Source organism: Struthio camelus, chromosome 1 (genome assembly GCF_040807025.1).
Source record: "Struthio camelus isolate bStrCam1 chromosome 1, bStrCam1.hap1, whole genome shotgun sequence".
NCBI lineage: Eukaryota > Metazoa > Chordata > Aves > Struthioniformes > Struthionidae > Struthio > Struthio camelus.
The window spans coordinates 137,730,750-137,752,240 of NC_090942.1; the positions used below are offsets into that span (position 1 = coordinate 137,730,750).

Below are 21,491 nucleotides of genomic sequence, written 5' to 3' on the forward strand. Positions count from 1 at the left end.
GACAGGGCCAACTGCAAGTCCCTCAAAACTCATTTACAGAAAGAAGCAAGACAAGGGTAAACAGATGCATCAAGCCTCTCAGAAATAAGGGCGTTAGTGCAATTAAAACAGACCTGCCTGAGCCCCGGTCTTTCCAGCCTGAGAGGCATGGCTGTCACGAGCACAGTTTGCAGCTGTGCAGATGGAAACACCTGTACTGCTCAGGCCCAGGCGTGCCTGCAAACGCAAAATGGGACTGTTCGGGAGAATAAAAAAAAGTGACAGGCACTGAGCAAATACCACGCACTGGGCTGAGCCCAGCTCTTTCAGCCAGGTCCTCCCTGCTCGCTGCTTCTCGACTGTTCCTTCGCCTGCTGCTGTGCTAGGGACTCCGAGGTCATCGGTCTGGTATGTCCTGGGTCAAAAGCGCCATTAATCCCGCTGTGCTGCCATTCTTACAAGTAGACGTGAAACCTTAATAGTTTAGGTGCAAAGTCTGCCTGGCTTTGTCAGGGTAAGCATGGTCTCCCCGCTCAGGGGAAGGGCCCTGCTTGATCCTAGGAGGGTAAAGTGAACTGTGCTGTTCCTAGCAGCCCCAGGAAGGGGTCCTCGCTTTCCAGGGGAGGTAGTGAAATGGCTGAGCCGCTCAGTGTGCGTCTGGGGCACCGTCGTACTGCACAACCCCTCTCATAGCAGCCAGAGGCTTGAGTGAAGCAGGGGGCTGGGTGCAATCCAGCAGCAATGTCAGCAACTTCCTAGTTGGACTCAAATTAGGAGCAGAGTTGCCCAGGAAGGGGGAGAGGGGAAAGAAGAGATGTCACTAGGGTGCAGGGGGTGTGTGTGGGTGTGTGTGTATGTAAAGACTGGTTGTACCTCCGGGACAGGAGTTAGCATGTTCAGCTGCGGACTCATTCGCTCCCTGCTCAAAGGACCGCTCGTATCTGTTAAACGAAGTGGCTGCTGAATAAAATAGGGTAAAAAAAAAAAAATTAATAATTCAGGGGAGGAGGGTTGTGGAAGAAGAGCTTCAGCAGGAAGGACAGTTACGATTGAAGTACAAGCAGTGGGCGCTCAAACCCAAACCTAGTTTTAGTTTTAGGTGATTTTTATTGGTGGCATTACATGTTACACATATTTACTTTCCCCTTTGCCATTATAGGCTCTTGTGTGCCTATAATGGCTGACCAGGGAGGCTTTTTTCTTCTTCTTCTTTTTTTGTGTCTAGATGATGCGGATCCTCTCATAGTTTGCTACTATATCCCTACAAGCCTCTTTTCAATGTATGCTAAGTGAAGCACTGGTCTATGACCTTACCTTTAGTATCCCCGCTCATGAAGTGATCCCTCAAGGCGAGCGTCCTTCAAGTTAATTTTAGAGTAGCTTCAGGAGCACGTGACTGGGAGGGGACATCTAAGCTGAGGGTGTCAAGGATGTTTCTGAGCTCTCGTCTCTTGTCACGCACCCTAGTTTTACTCCCCCTCCCCGCACTTTTGCAGGGGGGGTGGCGGCAAGAAAGGGCTCAGGGTTGCACTGTCCCCTTCCACCTCGTTGCTTGGTGTCCCCAATAAGAAAACTGGTGGACACCAATCGGGAGGATCAGAGAAGCGAGATCCCACCAAGCACTGCGGCGTGCTTTCTTTTCGTTGCTCCACTGGAATAAGGTGGGAACAGTCCTCACAGTGCATAGATGGGAATAAATGCATGCTATAAATATGCATTTGATATTACCAGCGCTGCTAAAATTTTACTGTAAGCTGTATGTTTGCACTCTTAAAAAATTGTTATCTTTCTTTCCAGTAGAAATAATTGCGTATGTGTTTGTTCCTCTGTAAGGTTACAGAATAGTTCTGGAAAAGCCTTTTGTATGTAATTGATTAAAAAAAATATAAAGAGCAGCTTAAACATGGGCTGGTATTACAGTCTGTGGTGCTAAAGTGGGAAGGGTGCTTTTTTTGTACTTTTGAAACTTATTCTTAAATAAAAACTAGCTACTTAACTCTGTTCAGCTTTCATTAAATTTTAGAGACTGGCTAGGCTGGACCTTTCCCCACTCAAAAGCACCTTGTATTTACTGTCATTGTATTTACTGAGACTGAATTTGGCTGCACCTCGTTTGAAGCAGTGTGTTGGTTTCAGAGTGCAGTACACAAGAGAGGGTCCGGATCTCCCTGCTCTCCCCCGTACGCTGAGGAGCAGGCAGGGGCGGCATTTAGAGGACTGAGGGTATCGGCCTGCAGCGTGTGGGGCTGGGGGAGGGTGGTTACAGTCTTCCATCTTGGCATGGTCCAGAAACTCGGTTTGGTGTTTTACCAGTTTACTGTACTTGATAAAATCAAAGAATTTATGCTTAACTTTTTATGCAAGAATCTTAGGTTCAGTAGTATCAATCTGCTTACTTTTGTGTTCTTACTCATCTCTTCATTTTGAAGAAACCCAGTTCATGTTCAGGAAAAAAGCAGTGTTTTACTGTAATATATGTAGGATACCAAAATACAGGCAAAAAGACACTACCTTTTTTAATTACTGTGAAAGCTAAAGCTTTATTTTGTTATCTGTCACGTCATGATAACATGCTGTGGTTTTAGCCTTCAGTAAGACCATGAGTTAAGACTTCTTAGCCAAAACCCCCACAAATGTAGGCAAGAGTAACCAGTGGCAAGAGGCAATCTATTAGAAGTGTAAACACTTTTAAAATAGTATCCTTTAGCTTTGTGTCTGTAAACTTCAATAAGGATGGGTAGTGACCTGGAATGTTTAATGTCACTGCAACATGCAAAGAGCAAGGTTAAATTCAGAACTATGTATTTTAACTAGCTGTTTCTTCTTCCCTGTTTTTTCCCTCCTGGATTGGATAGTCCACAGAAGGCCTCTCTTGTTCCTGTTATAGTTCCATGTTATTAGTCAAGGAGAATCTGATATGCTCCTCATGGTAATCAGTACAGTTCCTCAACTGCTTCTAAGGGCTGCTGAGAAAAACATACCAAAGTTTCTCTCCGACTAGGTTATAGGTCTTACGTTGGCAGTGTTCACAAAGCCGATCGTTGGGTGAGAGCTCACCAAGGGTGAGGATAAATCCTAACATGCTGATGTGGCAGTGATGCTGTAATACTGTAAGTAGTGGTTTTTCACCTCGTCTATCTCATTTTTAGCAGATATACAGAAGGGACTAAATAAAGGCTTACACAGTGAGCACGATGCTTTTGTTCTAGCCCATGTATTTATCAACCTTACCAAATCAAGCAGCCCATTCATTGTTTGCCAGTCTGGAAACTCGTTTTCCACGTGGCCCATGACTAGTGGCAGAAAGGTGAGTTGAGCTTCCACCAGGAACTCCAAGTAGTTCTGCCTCTTCATTAGCTTGCCTTATTCTCTAGTCTATGAACCATGTGAAAGGCCTCTAAAAATTCGTTGAAGTCGATGTTGCCATCTTTGTTGTAGTCTATGCTGTGGGCTAACTTGTTGATGGATTCGTTGTCAATTTTGATTCCCATGTGAACGCAGAAGAGCCTCCACGTCTGGCGGAATTCCTCAAGAGAAATCAGGCCTAGAGGGGATACACGGCAGATTGCTTTCTCCAATGCCGTCTACCCTTCCTGCGTGCACGCGTGTACGCTCCCTCACTGCAAGAAAGTTACCTGCCTCTCATGGCATGAATATGTTTTGTGGTTTCACAACTGAGGTACGTCCTTACTTCAAGGAAATTTGATTTGGTGCCTTCTTAAATCTAATGTTGAAAGCAGTGAATACCTCAAGTGAGAGGGAAAGGGAGAGGCAGTATTGGAGACAGGTTATGTGAAAATTTTTTCCTTGACTTAGGCTCTGTGCACCGTCCCTTATATTGGTATGGCTTGACTGCTTAAATTAGTTTTCACTAAACTAGAAAAATGACATAATCTCTGGTTCATTTATATTTAGAAGCCTTAAGGAGGAAACACAGTGGGGACAGACAGCTACTATCAGCTTCCTAGAAGTGGTACTGCAAAGGAACTTGGACGTTACCTGAATGATCTTTATCAATGAAGTTAAAGATTATCTCCAGATCCTTTCTGTATCTGCACACCGTTTCCACCAAAGCTGGCTGAACCTGCTTTTGAAATCATACAGGAAACCATTCAGACCTTGGGCTGAGTTACTCTAACAAATGGAATACATATGATGCAAATCTATTCCCCAGAAGTTTAAGTTGTCAAATGTGAGGAAAAATCTTCATGCTTGAGTTCTCAGAAATGATACTTTGTGTCTTGCCCTGAACAAATAATTGGCTGCAACCTGTCACTTTCAGATTGCTGCACCGGGGCGGGGGGAGGGAATAGGAGTCCTTTACACCTCCTACCTTCAGCAATTAGGTGTGGAAATGCAGATAAGCTAGAGAAGATGCTGTATGTCCTACACTTGCACAAAGCTTTCACTGTACATACGTGATTCTATCCTGCTTGTCCTTTAGAAAAAGGATGGAGGCAGCTAAGTACCAACCTTCTATGTAGTCGCTCTGGACTCTTTAGAAGAGACCTGTGCTACTATTAAACATATATTAAACATAAAAAAGCCCATCTACAAATGTGACTCTCTTACAGGTGCCTGAGTCGGCTCTGAACGCTTTTGAAAAGCTCATCTTCAGAGAGTGAGGGTTTAGGATTTGTCGCATCTCCTGAGCTACCTCGTCTAGATTCCCTTTAGAGTTAACAGAAAGTAAGAAGCAATTCTAGCATGTGATTCATTCAGCCTATTTTAAGCATCTACCTTAGCAGGGGATGATGACTTGTGCCCTAGAAGTGCTCATTTCCCTAGGCTGCCTATAAAAGGAAGCGAGGCAACTCGTTCACTTGTAGGTGTCTACCTGATTGGTCAAACCACCCTGTCTTGCGCCTTCAAGCTGCACCAGAAGCTGTTCCTCCAAGATTTGCAAGGAGATGTTTTCCTCCTTACCTCCTTTACAGGTTTTTCCACTTTCAAATCATAAAAACATGTCATGTATTTGATGCGTCCATCGGGGCTCGTCTGTGCTAACTGTGACCGCAGCGTCCTCCAGGGCAGCTGCAGGTGTAGGACAGATTCCATCGCTTCTGCCCAGTCAGTGATAGGAAGTCTGCCTGCCAGAAGGGGGGAGTTCATGGTTACAAATAATATGTGACACAGCACAGATCAACCATCGGCTTTTCTTCAGGTGTTTTTAAGAACAGTTGCAAAACATAAACATTGTCTCCTAATCCCAGAGGGAAAAAAACTCTTTAATAATGAGCAGTGGGGTTGGACTAGATGATTTCCAGAGGACCTTTCCAACAATTTTGCGATTCTATAACTATGTCCAGACATGCTTTAATACATTTTGAAAAAACAAAAGCTATCCATAAAAAGTACTGCAGATTTGCGTTGTGCTGCAACTATAGAGACAGATTTGGCTGAAAAGCCAACAAGACAGAAATATGTTAATCAGTGTTTAGCTGCCAAATAAACAGTACCATGACCTAACTGATTGCCATATTAGGGGCACAGATGATAACCCAGTCAGGTGAGAAACCATCATGAGGAAAAGTCATATTTATGCTAGCAGTCATCAACTCTTTGCTCCTACGTAAAAGGTTCACGTATCAATTTATCACTGATTTTTTTCTTCAGCTGATGGGTAAGCCTATGTCACAGCCAGTCAACTTTACTCAAATTATTTTCCGGACTCAGAAGGAGGCCAGGCCTCTTTGACCTGAGCCCCCAGTTCCCTGAATGACGTTTTTCTGAAGGTGCACCCAACTGAGGGCAGCAGCTGCAGAGCTTTTGGAACCAGATTTGCCTGTCCAAATTCCCTGCCCAGGAGCAAACACGAAGCTGCTTTGTTTGCCCCCTTGTTTCAGTTGATAAGGAGTTTTCTGGGGCTAAGCACCCGTTAACATCTGTCCTCCTGTGTGGATAGGCTCAGCCTCCCTCCAGCCTGACACGGGCAGGCAGAGCCCCTCCTGCATGGGATTTGCATAGGGCCCCTCTGCCCCTATGCATGCGTGCCTGCAAGCTGTTTTCCCCATGGTGACACCAGACAGAGAGGGTGTATTACCTGCACCAGTGGGATCTTTCTTCATAAAGGCCTCTGTGAGTTCAGTCCTGTGTGCATAGATCACCTCTCGTAAGGATTTTAAGGCAGACGATTCAACTGTGCTAACCCTAGGAGGAAAATATGCAAAGCAGATCATTAAGGGATTTCAGTCCTCCAGCTATTTATTCTTTCATTATCAAATTCTGATGTCTTTTAACACACGCTATCTTCAGAGTCATCCTAAAAGACAACACTGGGGAAGAGGAAAAAACCAAACAAACGAAACCCCAGAAGAATAATCTGGATTTATGAGATAGTCAAGTTTATGCAGGTAATTCTAAGCTGCTTTGCTTTGGTAAATCTGACCACAGTGCTAGTCATGGCAAAGCTGTAATGATAAACTTTTTAGACTCAATTCATAACAGGATTTCTCCAGATTAGTGCTGCAGCCTTAAAGGAGACCCAACAGACCGAAACAGGCTCTTTAAGAGTCCCTAACAATTGGCTGTTCTAACTGCTTATCACTTTTGATTACCTCTGGGAATCTCTCAGGAAACCAAGTTAGAGCTCTTAGAACACATTTTATCTACTATACTGATTTTGACATTGATTGTAAAATAGGAAAAAATAGATGCCTATTCAATTATAATTAAGCTCTGCATTTGTAGCAGGTACTCGCGGGCTGAGTACATACTCCTTCAGTGTACCTGCATACAGTACACATCCTCACCTCTCCTGCAGATTCTGTCTGCAGGTTTTTTTACTGACTTGATACTGTATAAAACGAGGACTCAGATCAGGATTCAGTTTGATGTATGCTCCCCGGTTGCTCCCGTCTTCATAATAGTTAGAGGCAGAAAAAATAGTGACAACCTGATGACAGGGAAAAAAAAGAAATTGGGTTGGCTAAAACAACTCTTTGAGGGGACTGATTTTTTTTAAAACTGATCTTAGAAAAATGTGCAAGTTACAAAATGTATATACAAAGTGTATATGAAAAGCAGAGATCAACAACAGCTGTGTAGTTCTCCAACTTGTTTGCAATTATCAAATCTGAGCTCCAGGCCTGCATTTCTGGTCTGTCACTGGAAGACTTCAGCTTCGACAGCAGCGTGATAACATGCTGTTCAACAGAAACCTCTCTCTAAAATAGACCTGGTTGCTGGGATCCTTGGTGGCCTCCTGATACACCATATCAGAAAGCAAAGCTCAGAAGAGAAACGATTTACGTGAAATGAAAGACTGCCAAGAGCCATAGAGCACCACTGGTGCTATATTTACAAGTACCATCCTCAAGGATTTTGTTAATGTTCATCTGTTTTCACCCAAGTAATAAGCGTGCCCCTACTCCTTGAAGTTGTAAAGATGTTTTCAGAATTGCATAATTTGTCCTAACATCTATGCAGCCCACAATTCCCCCACAGCCATTTTATAGCGGTCACTCCTTTTTCCGACTAATTTTGTAGGCAAATCTGTGGCTTTGGGTGTGAAATTCGCATGAGAATTCTGCTTTACACGCAAGCACCTTACCTTGCCACCATGACCGACCTCATAACCGTCCTGCTTACATTCATGAGACCTGATAAGCAGCTTCAGGTTGTACCTTTCAAACACCTTGGCAGTGATGTCAGGGCCAAAGTAACAGCCACCTCCTCGGCACTTGTTTGGGGTACAGCCCCTTTGGCTTCTTGGATCGCTCCAGAGAATATCAAGGGTCTGTAAATAGCAAACAAGAGCAGGAGAGGACTGAGAGCAAAATGCAGGCTGCAGCTTAGGGTGTCTAAAATGCTGGCCACAGCAAATGCCTCAAAGCGCAGGGAGAAACCTGAGCTAACAAGTAGGTCGCCTGTTTTATTCCTCTAACATATGCTTCCTCAGGTCCGAAACTTTTGTTTTACTTTTACTTACATTCTTTAGAAACAGCATCTAAAGTTTGTATTAACTTTTTCAGCCAAAATATGATTTCAGAAATGCACCGCCTTTTACAGCTGAAGTGTCCAGGCTGTGATAGATGTATCAGGAAAGGTACATGGGCTACTTCAAAAGCTGCCTATGCTTATTTGTGCAAGAGGCATTTCCTATTTCTCGGCAGGTGATAACTATGTGTGTTAGTGGGTTTACCTTATAACTATAGGAATGCCTGCTCTAAACATGACAAGATTTGGCTTTGGCTTTTTTTTTTTTTTTCTTTTGTTAGCTCAGGTTTCAAAACTAGATTTCACACATCAGCAGGGTTCGGACATAAAGTACCGTGGTTTAATGTCAGCTAACCTAATAATTCTGGTCAGCAGCAAACATTAGGCAAAAATGTGTTTTGTTTAAACTTAATGGCAAAAGGTTCAAGGTAACATGTTCTACCTCATATTTGCAAGCAGGGCTCAGTGGAAACTCGGTTACCTGGAGGAGTGCCAGAATTGGGGGTTCGCTTGTGTCCACTGCATTAGTTTCTAGGTCAGATGCATATCTTGGGAAATTACATTTTCAGAAAGATGTTTGCTTCTCAACAAGCACAAAACACAGCTGTCTATCCCTTAAAGCAGCTGTTTGAAGAGAAGCTCAGAAAAATAAACTTGACACAAAATGTTCAGCTTCTAAATTGCTGTGCAAATTAAGCTTTCAGAATTGTCACAATTTATTAAATTACAGCATGGTAAGCGCTTGGTATGGCCTCTAATATTCAAGAGGAAACTAACACGAAGAGGACAAAACCTTCCCACTCTGAACCATCAGTCTATATGTCTCAGGAGCTGGGTTTTGTTGGATACTATCAGCATTCAGCTGCCAAAACCACAGCCAAAAAAAAAGGCGCAGGCTAGCACTGACAGTTGCAAAGTCCCGCCTATTTAAACTGATGGCTGCCTATGCACCAACAGATCCAACCACATGAGGGCACGCAAACACATCTCATGCTGAGGAGTTTCTTCCTCCTAAGAAAAACGCTTTAAATCATGCGTACTTGTAAGGCATAAAAGTCACAAGCCCTTATTACCAGGTCTACAAAAAGCATGCACATAATCAGTGGCTGATTAGCATACTGTCAAGAATGATGGGTTTCTTATTAAGAGATGCAGCAGTTCCTCTCCGACTCAAACACACACTCTAAACAGATCACCTGCCATTTTGTGTGTGTTCATATGTAATTTGTACCAATTGATATTTGATGTACTCGTATGTAATCTGCATCAATTTGTCTTTAGTTTCACGTACTTGTTGCCATTCCTTCTGGGTGGGCTCTGGCTCAAAATCTGGGTCTGAAACCAGTGTCGCAGAGAGGGAGCCTGCGTTCCTGCCATCCTGCGCAAATCTCTGGTGCTCATCAGCGATTGCATAGGAAAAGTTATGTCTTCTAGGGCTGGCCTCTGTTGAAGATATGGCTTTCTTTTTCCCTGAAACATTCTGATTAGCACTGTGTTTATTGGGTGTGGTACTGGGAGCTTTTTCCTTTGTTTGATCCTTGCTGTCTGACTTTGGTGGCTGCAGCAAAGATTTCACCTTAAAAGACAAAACATTGAAAGAGTTATCAGAGCATAAAGGTGATACAAAGAAGTCAGCTGAAAGGCACCTCAGTTCCCCTTCCCTGTACTAAGAATTTAATCATACTCAGCATTTAACTCCCATAATGTCCTGAACTCACAGGTTTGGTGGAAGTTGCAGGTGTTTGGTACTTGCAGCAATTTTGCTTTACATGTATCTATCTTGATCAGCCTCTTCAGAACTGTTCTCATATTCCTAGCAAGATACATATGCTCGTTCCAAGCCACGGTCAATCACAAGGTTTTACTATATAGCAATACGGCGCTTGGGCTCAGGACAGACGCGTTAGTGCCTAGCTTCACTGGAAACTGAAAATATACCTGTATATTATACTGATGATCAAAGTACATTCGCTGCTCTGCTACAGTAGCATTCTGCTAGGTTAATTCAGCTGAAATTAATGGAGTACTAGCAGGATAACAGTGAAGTTCATGAAGTATTACATCTGGGCCTTTATTGTTAAATAAACTCAATCAATCACCTTCAATACATATGGCCCTCTGCTCTTTTGGAGCTGCGTGCTATGGCTCCATGAATGCCCGTTAGTACAGACTCTTCTCCAGGAGTATCTTTTTTTCTCTTTCGATATTTTCTCACACTAGCTCCTTTTTAGGATCAAAAAAAGAGTTCAACTATTGAACAAAGAAAAAAAATTTCTTCCAGGGAATCCTAGGCACTGAAACAAAAAGTCATTCCCCAGCGCACTAACCGCTATTTGAAGAACTGTCCATTGCCAACAGTACCGATTAAAAAACATCAGTTGGCCCCAAGCGATACTGGCCAGCAGAGTCTTGAGTTGTGTCCCATACATGTCACATTAGCAATGCTCTCCTGTGGCAGCAACTTTGACTTGTTAATTCTGCATTTCACAGATGCTGCATTAATAACACATTGAGCCCAGCCTTGGTGAATGGTGGTGGAAATCGGCCCACAGACTAAGATACCTCTATCCATAATACTCAACTTTAGTGTACAGTGGTATAGTCCATGGAGCCTAGACAGTGACTCGGATGACCAGCAGTATCCATTGCCCTTTTCCACGTCTTTAAGATACAGGACTACACCAGACTGTCCAATATAACATGTATTTTTGTATCAGAAGTCATGAAGGAGAAAAAAACTCTAGGTTCCATTAACACTAATGACCAGGTCCTCAATTCAGTTGCTTAAACTTAAATATTTTGTGCCACTTGAGCTGCTCTGCCATATCTAAGACATCAGTATGAGGTGGCCAGACAGGAACTGGACCTACAGGAGACCTATGGCATAAGCCTCTGAAGGAGACTTTCTTCAGTGCCAGCTAGAGGCCAGATGGGACATCCCTAGGCTACCAAGTGCCTCCAGCAACAGCCCTGGAGACCTATGTCCGGGCAACGATAAGGCCTGGATCGCCACGGGATCTCTTGGCTCTCCATTGGTTATAAAGAAAGAGCCTAAGTGCTCCAGTCACAAGCAGGCATGTCGATTTAGCTGTCCAAATCTTCAAATCACACACCATTTTGCACTGGTTTGAAAGAACGCTGCTTGCTCATAATTTTAGGCAGCCTGCATCTATTGTCCACATTCTTTAAAAGCAATAGTTTCTGCTTTCTCAAGTCCAGATCCTGAACTTTAATCCTCCCGGGAAGGCTCTCCCACCCATGCAAAGTTCAGCTGGTGCCAGGGGAGAGCCTGACAGGTGGAGAGCTTTCTCACACAGAGCAGAAGGCAGAAGCACAGCCCCGGGACAAAAGGCAGAGCTAAAAAGATGTTGCTAGACTGATTTTTAAAGCGTTCAGAAATGCCTGAGCATTAAGGAATTTTCATACTTTCCGGTTAATGTGTCATCACTGCAGGAAGGAAATATTTGAAGCATTTTAACTATTTTGAAAGCAAGAGACCTGTGTTATTTTACATCAGTCAAACATTTGGCTCCCAACACCTACTGAATCCTTGCTCTCTAAATGCTGTTTTTGAAGAAAAACAAGACTCTTCTTTCCTTACTTGCATTACACAGGATCCATTTCTTTTCCTACTGCAAACACCTTAGCATTTGTACGGCTAAATTCTTTAAAGAAAGCAGAAGTAACTCCACATAAATATGATCTCTTACCCTGTTTCTCTCAAATAAATTCAGGAAATCCAAATCTGTGGTGTCTGAAATTCCTCCATGTAGGATAAGAACTTTGCTATCAACTATAGTGGCGAGGGGAAGCCAGCTAAAGACATCTCGCAAAAGATGCAAAATTATTTTCCCATGGACCTGTAAAATGCATTTTGTTTAATTAGATCCTGTTTTTGGTAGGTTCTGTTGCTTCTAAGTGCAAGATTTTATCGCTGTGCTTGCAGCAGTCTGTATGAACAGTTCCACTCATTGGTGCAACACCCAGAATTGCAACATTGGCAAACACATTCTGAAATTTCCTTTAAGGACTGCTTGTTTTTATCTAGAGCATTTCCTTTTTCATTCACTTTCATCTTCTCCTGTGTTCTTGAGTGGCCTTACGAATGTTATTTATTTCCTCACAAACACAGATCTCTGAGCATAAAAGGTTAACACTTACAATTGTGTCGTCAGTTATTCCACTGAATATTCAAAATACTTTTAACTACCTTACTAAAATCATTCTGCACTACACCTCTATAAACTAGTAGGAATTTTCTTTGCTTAGACAGGTTTCATTTTCCATATGCAATGCTGAGAAGAAAATAAATAGGAAGAATCTTACCTTATACTTCCTCAAAACTTCTTTTGTGAAGCCATATCTGAAAACAGGACAGCATCATGAGCTGGTTTGCACTACACCCCTTCTGCATGACTTTCTGCATTACAGTGATTGCTCAGAATTTCCTATCCCTCCTTTCATCCTGCCATTTCTGTCTCACCTCAGTTTAAATGTGCTTTCTTCTGCTCTGTCTTAAGAATTGAGTTAAACTGATTTCTTGTACATACAAAGGATCAGGAACAAAATCCGGACCAGTACTTCAAATTGGAGTGGCCTACTTCTCATCTAAATGAAACAGTTTACCTTCTAGATACCAGTGAGAATTTTCAAAGGAATCTAACTGATGCACAAATGCTCTCCAGGGTTTTCAGCCTAAATCGCCTATGTTTGTTAGACAATATCATCTATAATGCCCATTTCCCCAAAGGGACCCAGGATCCTCCTTCCTCATTCTTTTAACACCAAGATATCTTTGCTGTGAGGGGCATTTTCACAACGCCCTGCTTCTCAGTCTTCAAATTAACCTGCGTGCAACCGTGACATCCAAAACAGGCAGCAAACGGCGGCACCCTGGAATGCCGGCGTTCTTTGTGGTCTCTACCATCACCACCTTAGTTAGTGTTTTCCACTGTTTTTAGGGGGAATTTTCCTTCCTTGTAGACAAAGTAACTCCTGTGGTTTTAGCTTTTTGTAAAGCAGTGCTGAAAAAAAAAGTAAGTATCATTTAAAACTAGTTCTCTTACACGGATCATCAACAGGATTTGAACCTGGGCCGCTAACCCAGGTTCATGTCTGTGCTAAAGCAGCACTATATTCTATGCGCATGCACCACGTAACTGATAGCAAGCAGTGCCCTAACCAGCCAGGCACCCGGCTAGTTACTGGAGTAGCTTAGAACTGCAGGGACCAGGACTGCTGGGTTCTTCTCACGTCTGGGAGGTGATTTTTATCTAGGGGTTACACTTTCATTAGCCAGAAATGTTAGCTGTGAGCTCCCTTTGCCAGTGCTGCACGGCCGAGTACAAATGTCTGCATTAGAAAATGCAGAAATGGAGCAGAACACCCCCTGCCAAGTAATGTTCCTGCCCTATTTAGAAGTTAGGATATTTACCCGCCCCCTTATGTCTGGGAAATGAGATCTTAGGCAAAAGTTAAAACAAAGAAATGCCTAGCAAAAATACAAAGTAAAGAAGAGAAAATGAAATGTTAACTCTTTGTTTCCTGGTTCCATTTTATCGCTTACTCTTATGTCTCTTGCTATGCTGTGAAAAAAAAAAATCCAATTCAACTAAATTGAACTAAAACGTAGTCTGGCAATCCATCCCTCTGCCCCAAGTTTATTTCTCAGGGTTCCTCTAAGCCCATTGTCTTCAATGGATTCTGAGTAGGCTAGAGACAAGAAATGAGTTACACGTAAGTGTTTGTGTGTAGGGAGAATGTTCTTTACTCCCTCACACGTCTTAAAAACGCTGAAATACACCAGAATAGCCAGGAGAACACTATTTCTGTTGTAGAGATCAAAGCTGGGACACAGTGGTTAAACCAGCATTCAAAGACTCCAACATTTCCAATGAAAAAACAGTCACTGCCCCCCCGCCCCCCAGCCCCTACAATCTACCTCAGGTTCATCATGTAGTCTTCATGGTTTCCTCTATTCAAGTGTAAATCATTGGGGTAGATAAGAAGAAATGCAAACAGGATTATAAGTATTTCAATAGAATGTTCCCCTCTGTCAACAAAATCACCATTAAAGACATAAGGGTTTTTCTCTGAAGGTAGACCATTCTGCAGAAGGAAACAAAAACAAAGAAAACTGGAGACCCTGCTGCACTACTGTAACGAACGAAATAGAGCATTACAAATGAGATCACACTGCTAGAACATATGGCACAAGTATCTGCATACTACTGAGATTTACAATGTAATATTTCTTTATTTCCACTGATTAGTGGAGATGTCTCCACACCAGACGACCTGTACAAGCCATCAGAGGAGAGATGACCTCCCTGATCGGTCTCATGATGTTGTCTCTAATCCTCTATCTATCTATCTATTAAATTAAACTGAAAGGAACATTATTCTTCTAATAAAAATATTACTTTTCTGTTAATGCAACTGTTGGCAGGAAGCTATGCACTTACTTACAAATCGAAGAGAATCATTCATTTTCAATGTGAGAAAACAAGTTCCCGAAAAAAAATCTCCAATGACACAAGTTTGAAGGTCCTTATGTTTCCTTACACAGTAAGAAATGAGATTTCATATACTTACAATGTTTGCAGTCCAGGCTTCCAAAGTTCCTAAGAAAGACTACAGCCCAGAGGACATTAAATCCTTAAAACAGAACTCTGAAGAACCTTTATTCCAATTACTTTAACCCTGAAAGCACTACTTGAATTTTACTCACGTTGCGCTTTGCCCGGGATGTTAGATATACTCGAAAGCTCATAAACCTTGGCGGCTGTACATACAGACATGTCTTACTTTATTTTTCTGCAGATACAGAGCAATGCCTTATTATGAACGGTGATTTATAGAAAGCCACTGTTGTGAATTTATGGTATGCTTATTAGATTGATTATCAGCGTATCAATGGGTGCTATCAGCTTACAGCAGCAATGATATGTAGCTTCATCATTTCCAGGCATGAACATTAGAAAGCATATTTCAGTTTTGACTTGCCAGAAAAAGGAAACCGCTGTTTTTACCACTGGCATGCATAAGAATTATCAACAGAACATCAAAATCATACTACAACTGTAGAAGCCACTCTTACAAGGTTCGGCAGCATTGCAAGACATCACACCTGCTGAATAATGCTGCTGCCCAAGTGTCCAGCACTTTCCTACATGACTATGGCATTCCCTGGTATACTGCTTTAATAGTTTTACTGTGAGATGTGCAATTTGGTCAGTGACTCAACTAAACACCTAACTTGAATCCACTTTTTCGTCCCAATCAGTACCCTGTACTGCTATTAAGAAGGCCAAAATGCGGTAATCATCCTGATCTCTCAGTTCCCACGGCAGCACAATTTTGAATGCTGTAAACACAGCTTGCTCAGTTTTTGCCATAGCTTCTCCCCCGCTCTCTCCAAGTTATCTTAGAAGAGGCACGTGTTGGCTCTGGGCTCAAAAGAGTGACAATGTACGAGACTGACAATATGTGGTGGGTTGCAGTGGTTTAAAAAAGAAAGGAAGGGTTTCAAGAGAGGAACAAACAAGACAGATAGATAGACTCCGTAGCAGCTCCTGGAAAGATGGATTAATCAAAGCTTTGCTTTACAACTAATAGGTATGTGAATTACCAGCAGCTTGTCAACATATGCACAGCCGCTCTGCAACTGCAGTGCTCATGCAAAGACAGATCTACGGAAGCACTCTCCGGACTCTTATTCTTCTCCTGGAAAAGCTTAGCCACAACTCTCAGTTTTAAATGAGAGGTTTTTTTGGACAAACCTTTTTCACCTTTGATGTGACTTTTTAGTTCTGTTCAGCACTCATGCAAAATTTTTCTTTTCTTTTTGGCAGTTCTGAGCTGCAATAAGAGCAATACTAAACTAAAAGGTGTTGCAGCCTCTGACATGTCAAAGATGTGAACAAGGCCCTCTAATGATCAGCAGAAAAGTGTTGTGGGGTCACTTGCTGCTGAGCATCATTACTGTATCTTCTGGGCTAGTGATTAATTAACTTCCCTTTGTCATTTGTCTTTTCTCCAGTTTCAGGGCATTTCTATCCATAGCATCCATTCAACAAGCTAACTTAACAATACATAATAAAAAATTCAGAGGTCTCAGTGAATTTCAGGAAATGTCACAATTTAACAGAGATTAATGCAGAGACTGAACGAATCTTTACAAATTGCTTACTGAGAAAAAGGTAATTATCTTAGCACCACCCACACTGGTTTTAAGAACTATATATGCAGTTACAAGTAGCATTGTATTGATCATCTATAGCCTGCTAGCTTCTGTGTGTTTGCTGCTACTCATGGTTTGGAGGTTTGTAAATGATTTGTGATTAAAGTTCCCCGGACAGAGCCCCAATCTAGAGGAGACCAGTCCACATGCAGGCCTGTGAAATGCTCCAGCAGCCGGGTCAGGTTCTCCCAGCTCAGCATGGAACTGAATTCACTACACGCTTCCTGGGGCCACCACCTCGGGTTGCATCCCCTAGTTTTAAGGTAGAGGTGGTTCATACCACCCCTGTGGAGGAAATCTCTTCTAACTTAGGGTTGAGCTGATAGGGAACAGGAAAAAAAAATGGATCCCAGAGGCGGACTGGATCTGCTGCTCAGCTGAGTAAACGGCTCCCAGGGGACGGGAAATACTGTGTCAATTCATCTGCTTCTAAACAACTAAGCAGCTCTTATCATGTGCTCTCTATTTGCTCAACCACTTTGAAATAATGACAAAATATTTCCCCATTTTATGTAGTTTGCTAGAAGGAGGCCCCATAAGCTTAACAGTGAATGACTGGGGGTGAACACTAGCCCGTGAAGTTTGCGGGAGTTTTGCAACTGAATTTACTAGGGTTGGGCTTCATCCTCACTCGGAGAATTTTTTTTTCTTTTTGGAACATCCCATTAGAGAGGGAAAAAGAACCATCTTCTGCCTACTCTGAAAGAGTAAATGTGAGGCCTATTACTGATGTAAATATAACTACACCTGAGCATTTATCTTCAAAATAGCTCTTTTGTTCCATCCCAGGTGTGGCAGATGAAACCAGTCATCTGAATCATACTCTTTTATGCTGTTTTAATATCCCATTTCAAAAGGGAAGCTAGTCTAATTAAAGTAACAGCTGAAATACAGCAAGCCAAGTATCACCTAATTCAGTTTGATTCATATGAAAAGCTGTAGACCCTGCAGAGGTCCTCTTATCCTTAAAATAAAAAGGCTTCAGGTGTGCACTTGGACAAAATGAAGCTCCTGATTTTAGAAAACTTGAGACTGTACAAAATACAAAACAGTGACAGGACTTTGGAGACACTGCAAGGAGCCCTCTTAAGTTTTGGTTCATGCTCCAGCTCCAGCTCAACATTTAGAGGGAGACAGATCTCCTAATCTCCTTCACAGTCAGCAGAAGGATGCAGAGAAGGGAAAAGGATGACAGATCCAGACACCATTCAAATTATTATAGGGTTTTCTGGTGTGTGTGTATGCATGTGTGCATGTATGTGTGTGGTGCATGCACATCACATGTACCGTTCTAGCAGTGATGAAAATTATCAGACATAAATAAGTGTTCTTAACACCAAGCCTTGAGATCAAAATGCTATGTCATAGGACACCTATTACCTTATAGAATATCAGCAAAAGATCATCCAGTTTTCCATGCAAATCTCCTACAGGAAACAAAAACATGTTTTGGTTTTTTTTTTGGTCACCCCCAGGTTGTCCTTAATAATTTGCTTTGTAATAAGACTACATCAGCTTCATTTTAAGACACATGCTCAAGTTGCTCAGTGAAATCTGGCAATTAAATACGTAACAGAATTTATACAATTGTCTTGTGTAAAAGTTTTTGTCTTTCCAAATGGATCTGAAGATCAGACCAGTCACACAGTCAAAAATTAGTCCAGGGAAATGGGAGTAAGATGCATAACCATATTATGAACCTGAAAAACAGAATATGTCACTGAAAGGGATTAGTATTTTAGAAATATGACAGAGCTCTAAATACTAAGAGATTTAAATTTACTAAATATTCCACTGTACACAACACATTTGGGCAACTGGCTGATTCAGGGCCAGGGTTTGATTACAACAGGTGGGATTTGGTGGAGCGAGTGTCAAGAACTTTCCTGTGCCTCCATGCCTCGGGCTCAGGTTGCAGGACAGACAGATCTGGTCCTGCCTGAAATGCCTCCCTTGAACAGGCAGGTGGCCTTCACCCAGTGCAAAGGGCCCTGGCTGCGCAGCTCCCTTCGGCAAAGGGGCACAATCTGCAACTCATCACCCCAAAGAACAGCTTTGAAATTTATCTTGTGATAATATGGCTTCACCACTAATGATTAAAAAAAAAAGAGAGAGAGAGAGACAGAGACAGACAGAGACAGAGAGAGAGGATGTGACATTTCTATCCTGTCCATATGCTTTTTGTGCAACTTTTGATTCATTTGGAGTCTGCTGAAGTCACTCTAAGGACTCCTTTATGCTATGACACATTTTTCATCACATATGTGGATGCAAACATTTCAGATGCATGTTTAATCCTCACTATTTTTTTGAAATCAAAAAGATATGGGGGGAAGAACACCTTATTTTAAGGAAATTAACATTTTGGACCTGTTACCTTTAAAAACAGGTCTTCCACCTTTTGCAGAAGATTTTTCTGGTTAAAAAGCTATTAGTTTGAATCGCAGGAAGCAGAACCCTTTAAATGCTGCTTAAATAGCGCAAGTGACATACAAACGAGAGGAGGTATGCTTTGATTGGTAAGAGCACGCTGTGTAGTGAGCAAATATGAATCCATGTTCCCTTGGTTTGGAGAGAGGTTTTGTTTGTTTGATTAAGGAATTATTGTTCCTGCAAAATCTCATTTAAACAACCCATTTCCTGGCAATCGAACTAGGTTCATAACCACATATAAATATAATGTTATAAAAACATTAGTGCCCTTCCCTGCACCGCTCTCCTCCTGTACACAATGCAGACACTGCTAGCTGTCAGGGCTAACGTCACCATTGCTCTTCTGCTTTGCCACTATCACTCCCTGCTGCAAGTCATGATGCTGCATCCCTTTATCCATAATTTACAAAAGCATAATAAAACAGAAGGGCAATGGGCTCTTAATTCTGAGTCCTTTACCTTGTAACACATCACATCATTCTGTGAGACTAATTCATTTGTTGAACAAAGACTAATTCATCCCCATGCATCCCTTTAGAAATGAGAGTTTATTATATATTTCAATTTATTCCAGACAGTCAGGCTGACAATGCAAGGTCTTATTTGCCACCCCTATTAAGCTCTCATTAAAATCACTACTGAGTAAATTACGATGGCTAAGTCTTTCTCTGTAAGAGGAGAAAATGGTGGGACTGACAGCCAGTCATCACAACACTCGGTGCCTTTTTAGGGATGGAAGTGCAGGAATATTAAAGCTACACTGCTGTGTTAGTGGATTTAATAATTCAGACTCATTCAGAAACATTTAACAAGAAGAGAAAAGGAAAAAGGAGGTAAAGGACTTTCTTAAAATATACTAGGGGTGACTCAGTAACCTTATTTTTCTTGGTTTGTGCCAGTTTGCACTTCTGCAAAAAAAAAAAAAAAAGCATCAATAAATTTCTTGTGATGGCTACAATTGGAAACATCCATATCATCCTCCAACTGCTTAAGGTACCAACCTGCTGCCAAAAACAGTTATTTGCTCTGGCACCTTACCACAGACAGTTATCTCCTTGGTGTAGGAAGTTGAAAGCTGAGTGATGTTTGGCATCTCCTTAAGAACCTTCCTGGTTTCATGAAACAGCTGCAGCACATAGCGGGCATGAAGCGTCTGTGAGAAAAAATGTGGCAAGACAAGGGAGACTCATTAGGAGTAGCAATATGTCTGCCTGCTTCATTAATACTGGACGCAAGGAAGCTGTAACAGATTATTTACACTATAGATCTCCTTGAAATATGAGTACAGGCTGTGTGGTTTAGTGCAGGAATTAGGAATGTTTATAGGTTTGTTCTTGCTTCCCAGTGAGCAGCTATGGGGCCCTTAATAAACGTGCTTTTATCTCCCCATCTTATTTCCACTGTGCTGTTTTACTCTCCCCACCTACAGAAAGGGTAAGAAAGTAGGTAGTACCACACTCAGAATCAGTGCATAAAGTCATCTGTTCAAAGTAACTAAAAAGGGATCTACCTCTAGCTGTGAGTTAAAAAAAGAAGAGAGAAAAAAAAAAGCCATACATGAATTTTCAGCAAATTGAAAACAAACGAGAGGGAGAAACTCCGGTAAAGGTTGCCTCATTAATATTGATCTTCTTGCTCATTGTAAAGATGTTATGAGAAGGAAACATTCCAGCTTTACAGATTGCTCCTTTCTGAAGAGATTTATGTCCTTGCTCTTTTGGTCTTCTGCTCTGTTAATGATTTTTATGATGATCTTGTCAATCAGTGATTTTTAAGGCTTCTACTTCAAACACAGTAATCTCTGAGAAAGTTTGGTATAGGAGACGGACAGGCCACAGATTGACTTTGCAAGATGGATGTTTTCAAAACAAACAAAAAAGCCAGTTACACACAATCACTTCCTTAAAAAAATGCTGGCCACAGTAAGGGGTTAGAGAGCTGACGGTGAAGTCTGGGTATTCTCATTTAACATGTGCTTTATACCTATCTATGTGTAAGAGCAGCCCCCACAGAAAATTACAGGAAAAAAAATTATTTAGCAAATTAAAAACCAAGATAGATTGCAAATACACCAAATATAGTAAACACATTGTTATGCCCAAATGCTGAACTCAAGAAGTCCAACAAAGCAGTGCCACGTAATGCCTCCCCTGCCCCGCTCCCATCTCATAAGTAGGAGGCAAAGGGGCTTCCTAAAGAATATGCACAGAGAATCAGTACCAGAGCCTCTTCAGTGCCTTGGCAGCAGCAGAAAGAGAGCTCATGAGGTCTGTGGTATCACCCTGTTCAGCTATGTTTGCAATGCTTTGTGTTCACTCTTTCCTTTATGGTGGGGTCTCACACACTGGAACAAAGTGATTAACCCTGCGCCTCAATTCCTCTAAAAAGAATGGAAAAGAAAAAAAAAAAAAAGAGCCCTCTCTCTGGGAGCCCTCTCTCTGGGCCATGCCTGGCACACTTCTATTTTTAACAGAGTAAAAAAGAAAATAACTAGTATCTGGGCTGCCTTAGGATCCCTTCCCCAGTCCTGTATCCTCAATGGCATGCCATCTCACAGCTGCTGAGGGTTCCCATTTCATGATCACTGTAATCCCAGTGCTAAAAGAGGAGGTCCTCAGCAGTCCCTGCTCTCTCCCCGGTGCTGGCTCTGGTAGTCATAGAGTCAAGCAGTGAGCCAAACCTGGGAACTAGTCCGGCTAAGAACGGACCATTTGGTGTTTTGTTGAGTTAGCTCCCAGCCAGATGTCAAGAACGAACAATGGGAATGCATAACTAGGCATGGAGAAGAAGGGAGATATACGCCACTTGGCACCAGTACTACAGCCTTACGTTGGATTCAACTGATTGTGGAGCTACAGCCTTACAGAGATGTAGAATGAAGAAAAAGAAGTCAAAACAG

General features: G+C 42.1%; 1 protein-coding gene across 3 annotated transcripts in view; it reads right to left on the minus strand.

Moving 5' to 3' along the window:
• Window positions 1-2,497: 2,497 nt before the first annotated feature.
• PPEF1 (protein phosphatase with EF-hand domain 1) overlaps window positions 2,498-21,491 on the minus strand; it is a 41,873-nt gene continuing 22,879 nt past the window's right edge. For 2 of the 3 annotated variants that reach the window (XM_009669234.2, XM_068918615.1), the window contains exons 6-17: window positions 19,631-19,745; window positions 17,540-17,586; window positions 13,859-14,025; window positions 12,244-12,280; window positions 11,628-11,777; window positions 9,209-9,493; window positions 7,532-7,717; window positions 6,732-6,874; window positions 6,023-6,129; window positions 4,906-5,069; window positions 3,979-4,066; window positions 2,502-3,523 (exon numbers count right to left, since the gene is read on the minus strand). In XM_009669234.2, coding sequence (XP_009667529.1) covers window positions 3,333-3,523; window positions 3,979-4,066; window positions 4,906-5,069; window positions 6,023-6,129; window positions 6,732-6,874; window positions 7,532-7,717; window positions 9,209-9,493; window positions 11,628-11,777; window positions 12,244-12,280; window positions 13,859-14,025; window positions 17,540-17,586; window positions 19,631-19,745 — 1,680 coding nt within the window. In that variant the 3' untranslated portion in view covers window positions 2,502-3,332. Of the gene's footprint in view, window positions 3,524-3,978; window positions 4,067-4,905; window positions 5,070-6,022; window positions 6,130-6,731; window positions 6,875-7,531; window positions 7,718-9,208; window positions 9,494-11,627; window positions 11,778-12,243; window positions 12,281-13,858; window positions 14,026-17,539; window positions 17,587-19,630; window positions 19,746-21,491 lie in introns of all 3 variants that reach the window. The other variant, XM_009669235.2, reaches the window with a different exon arrangement.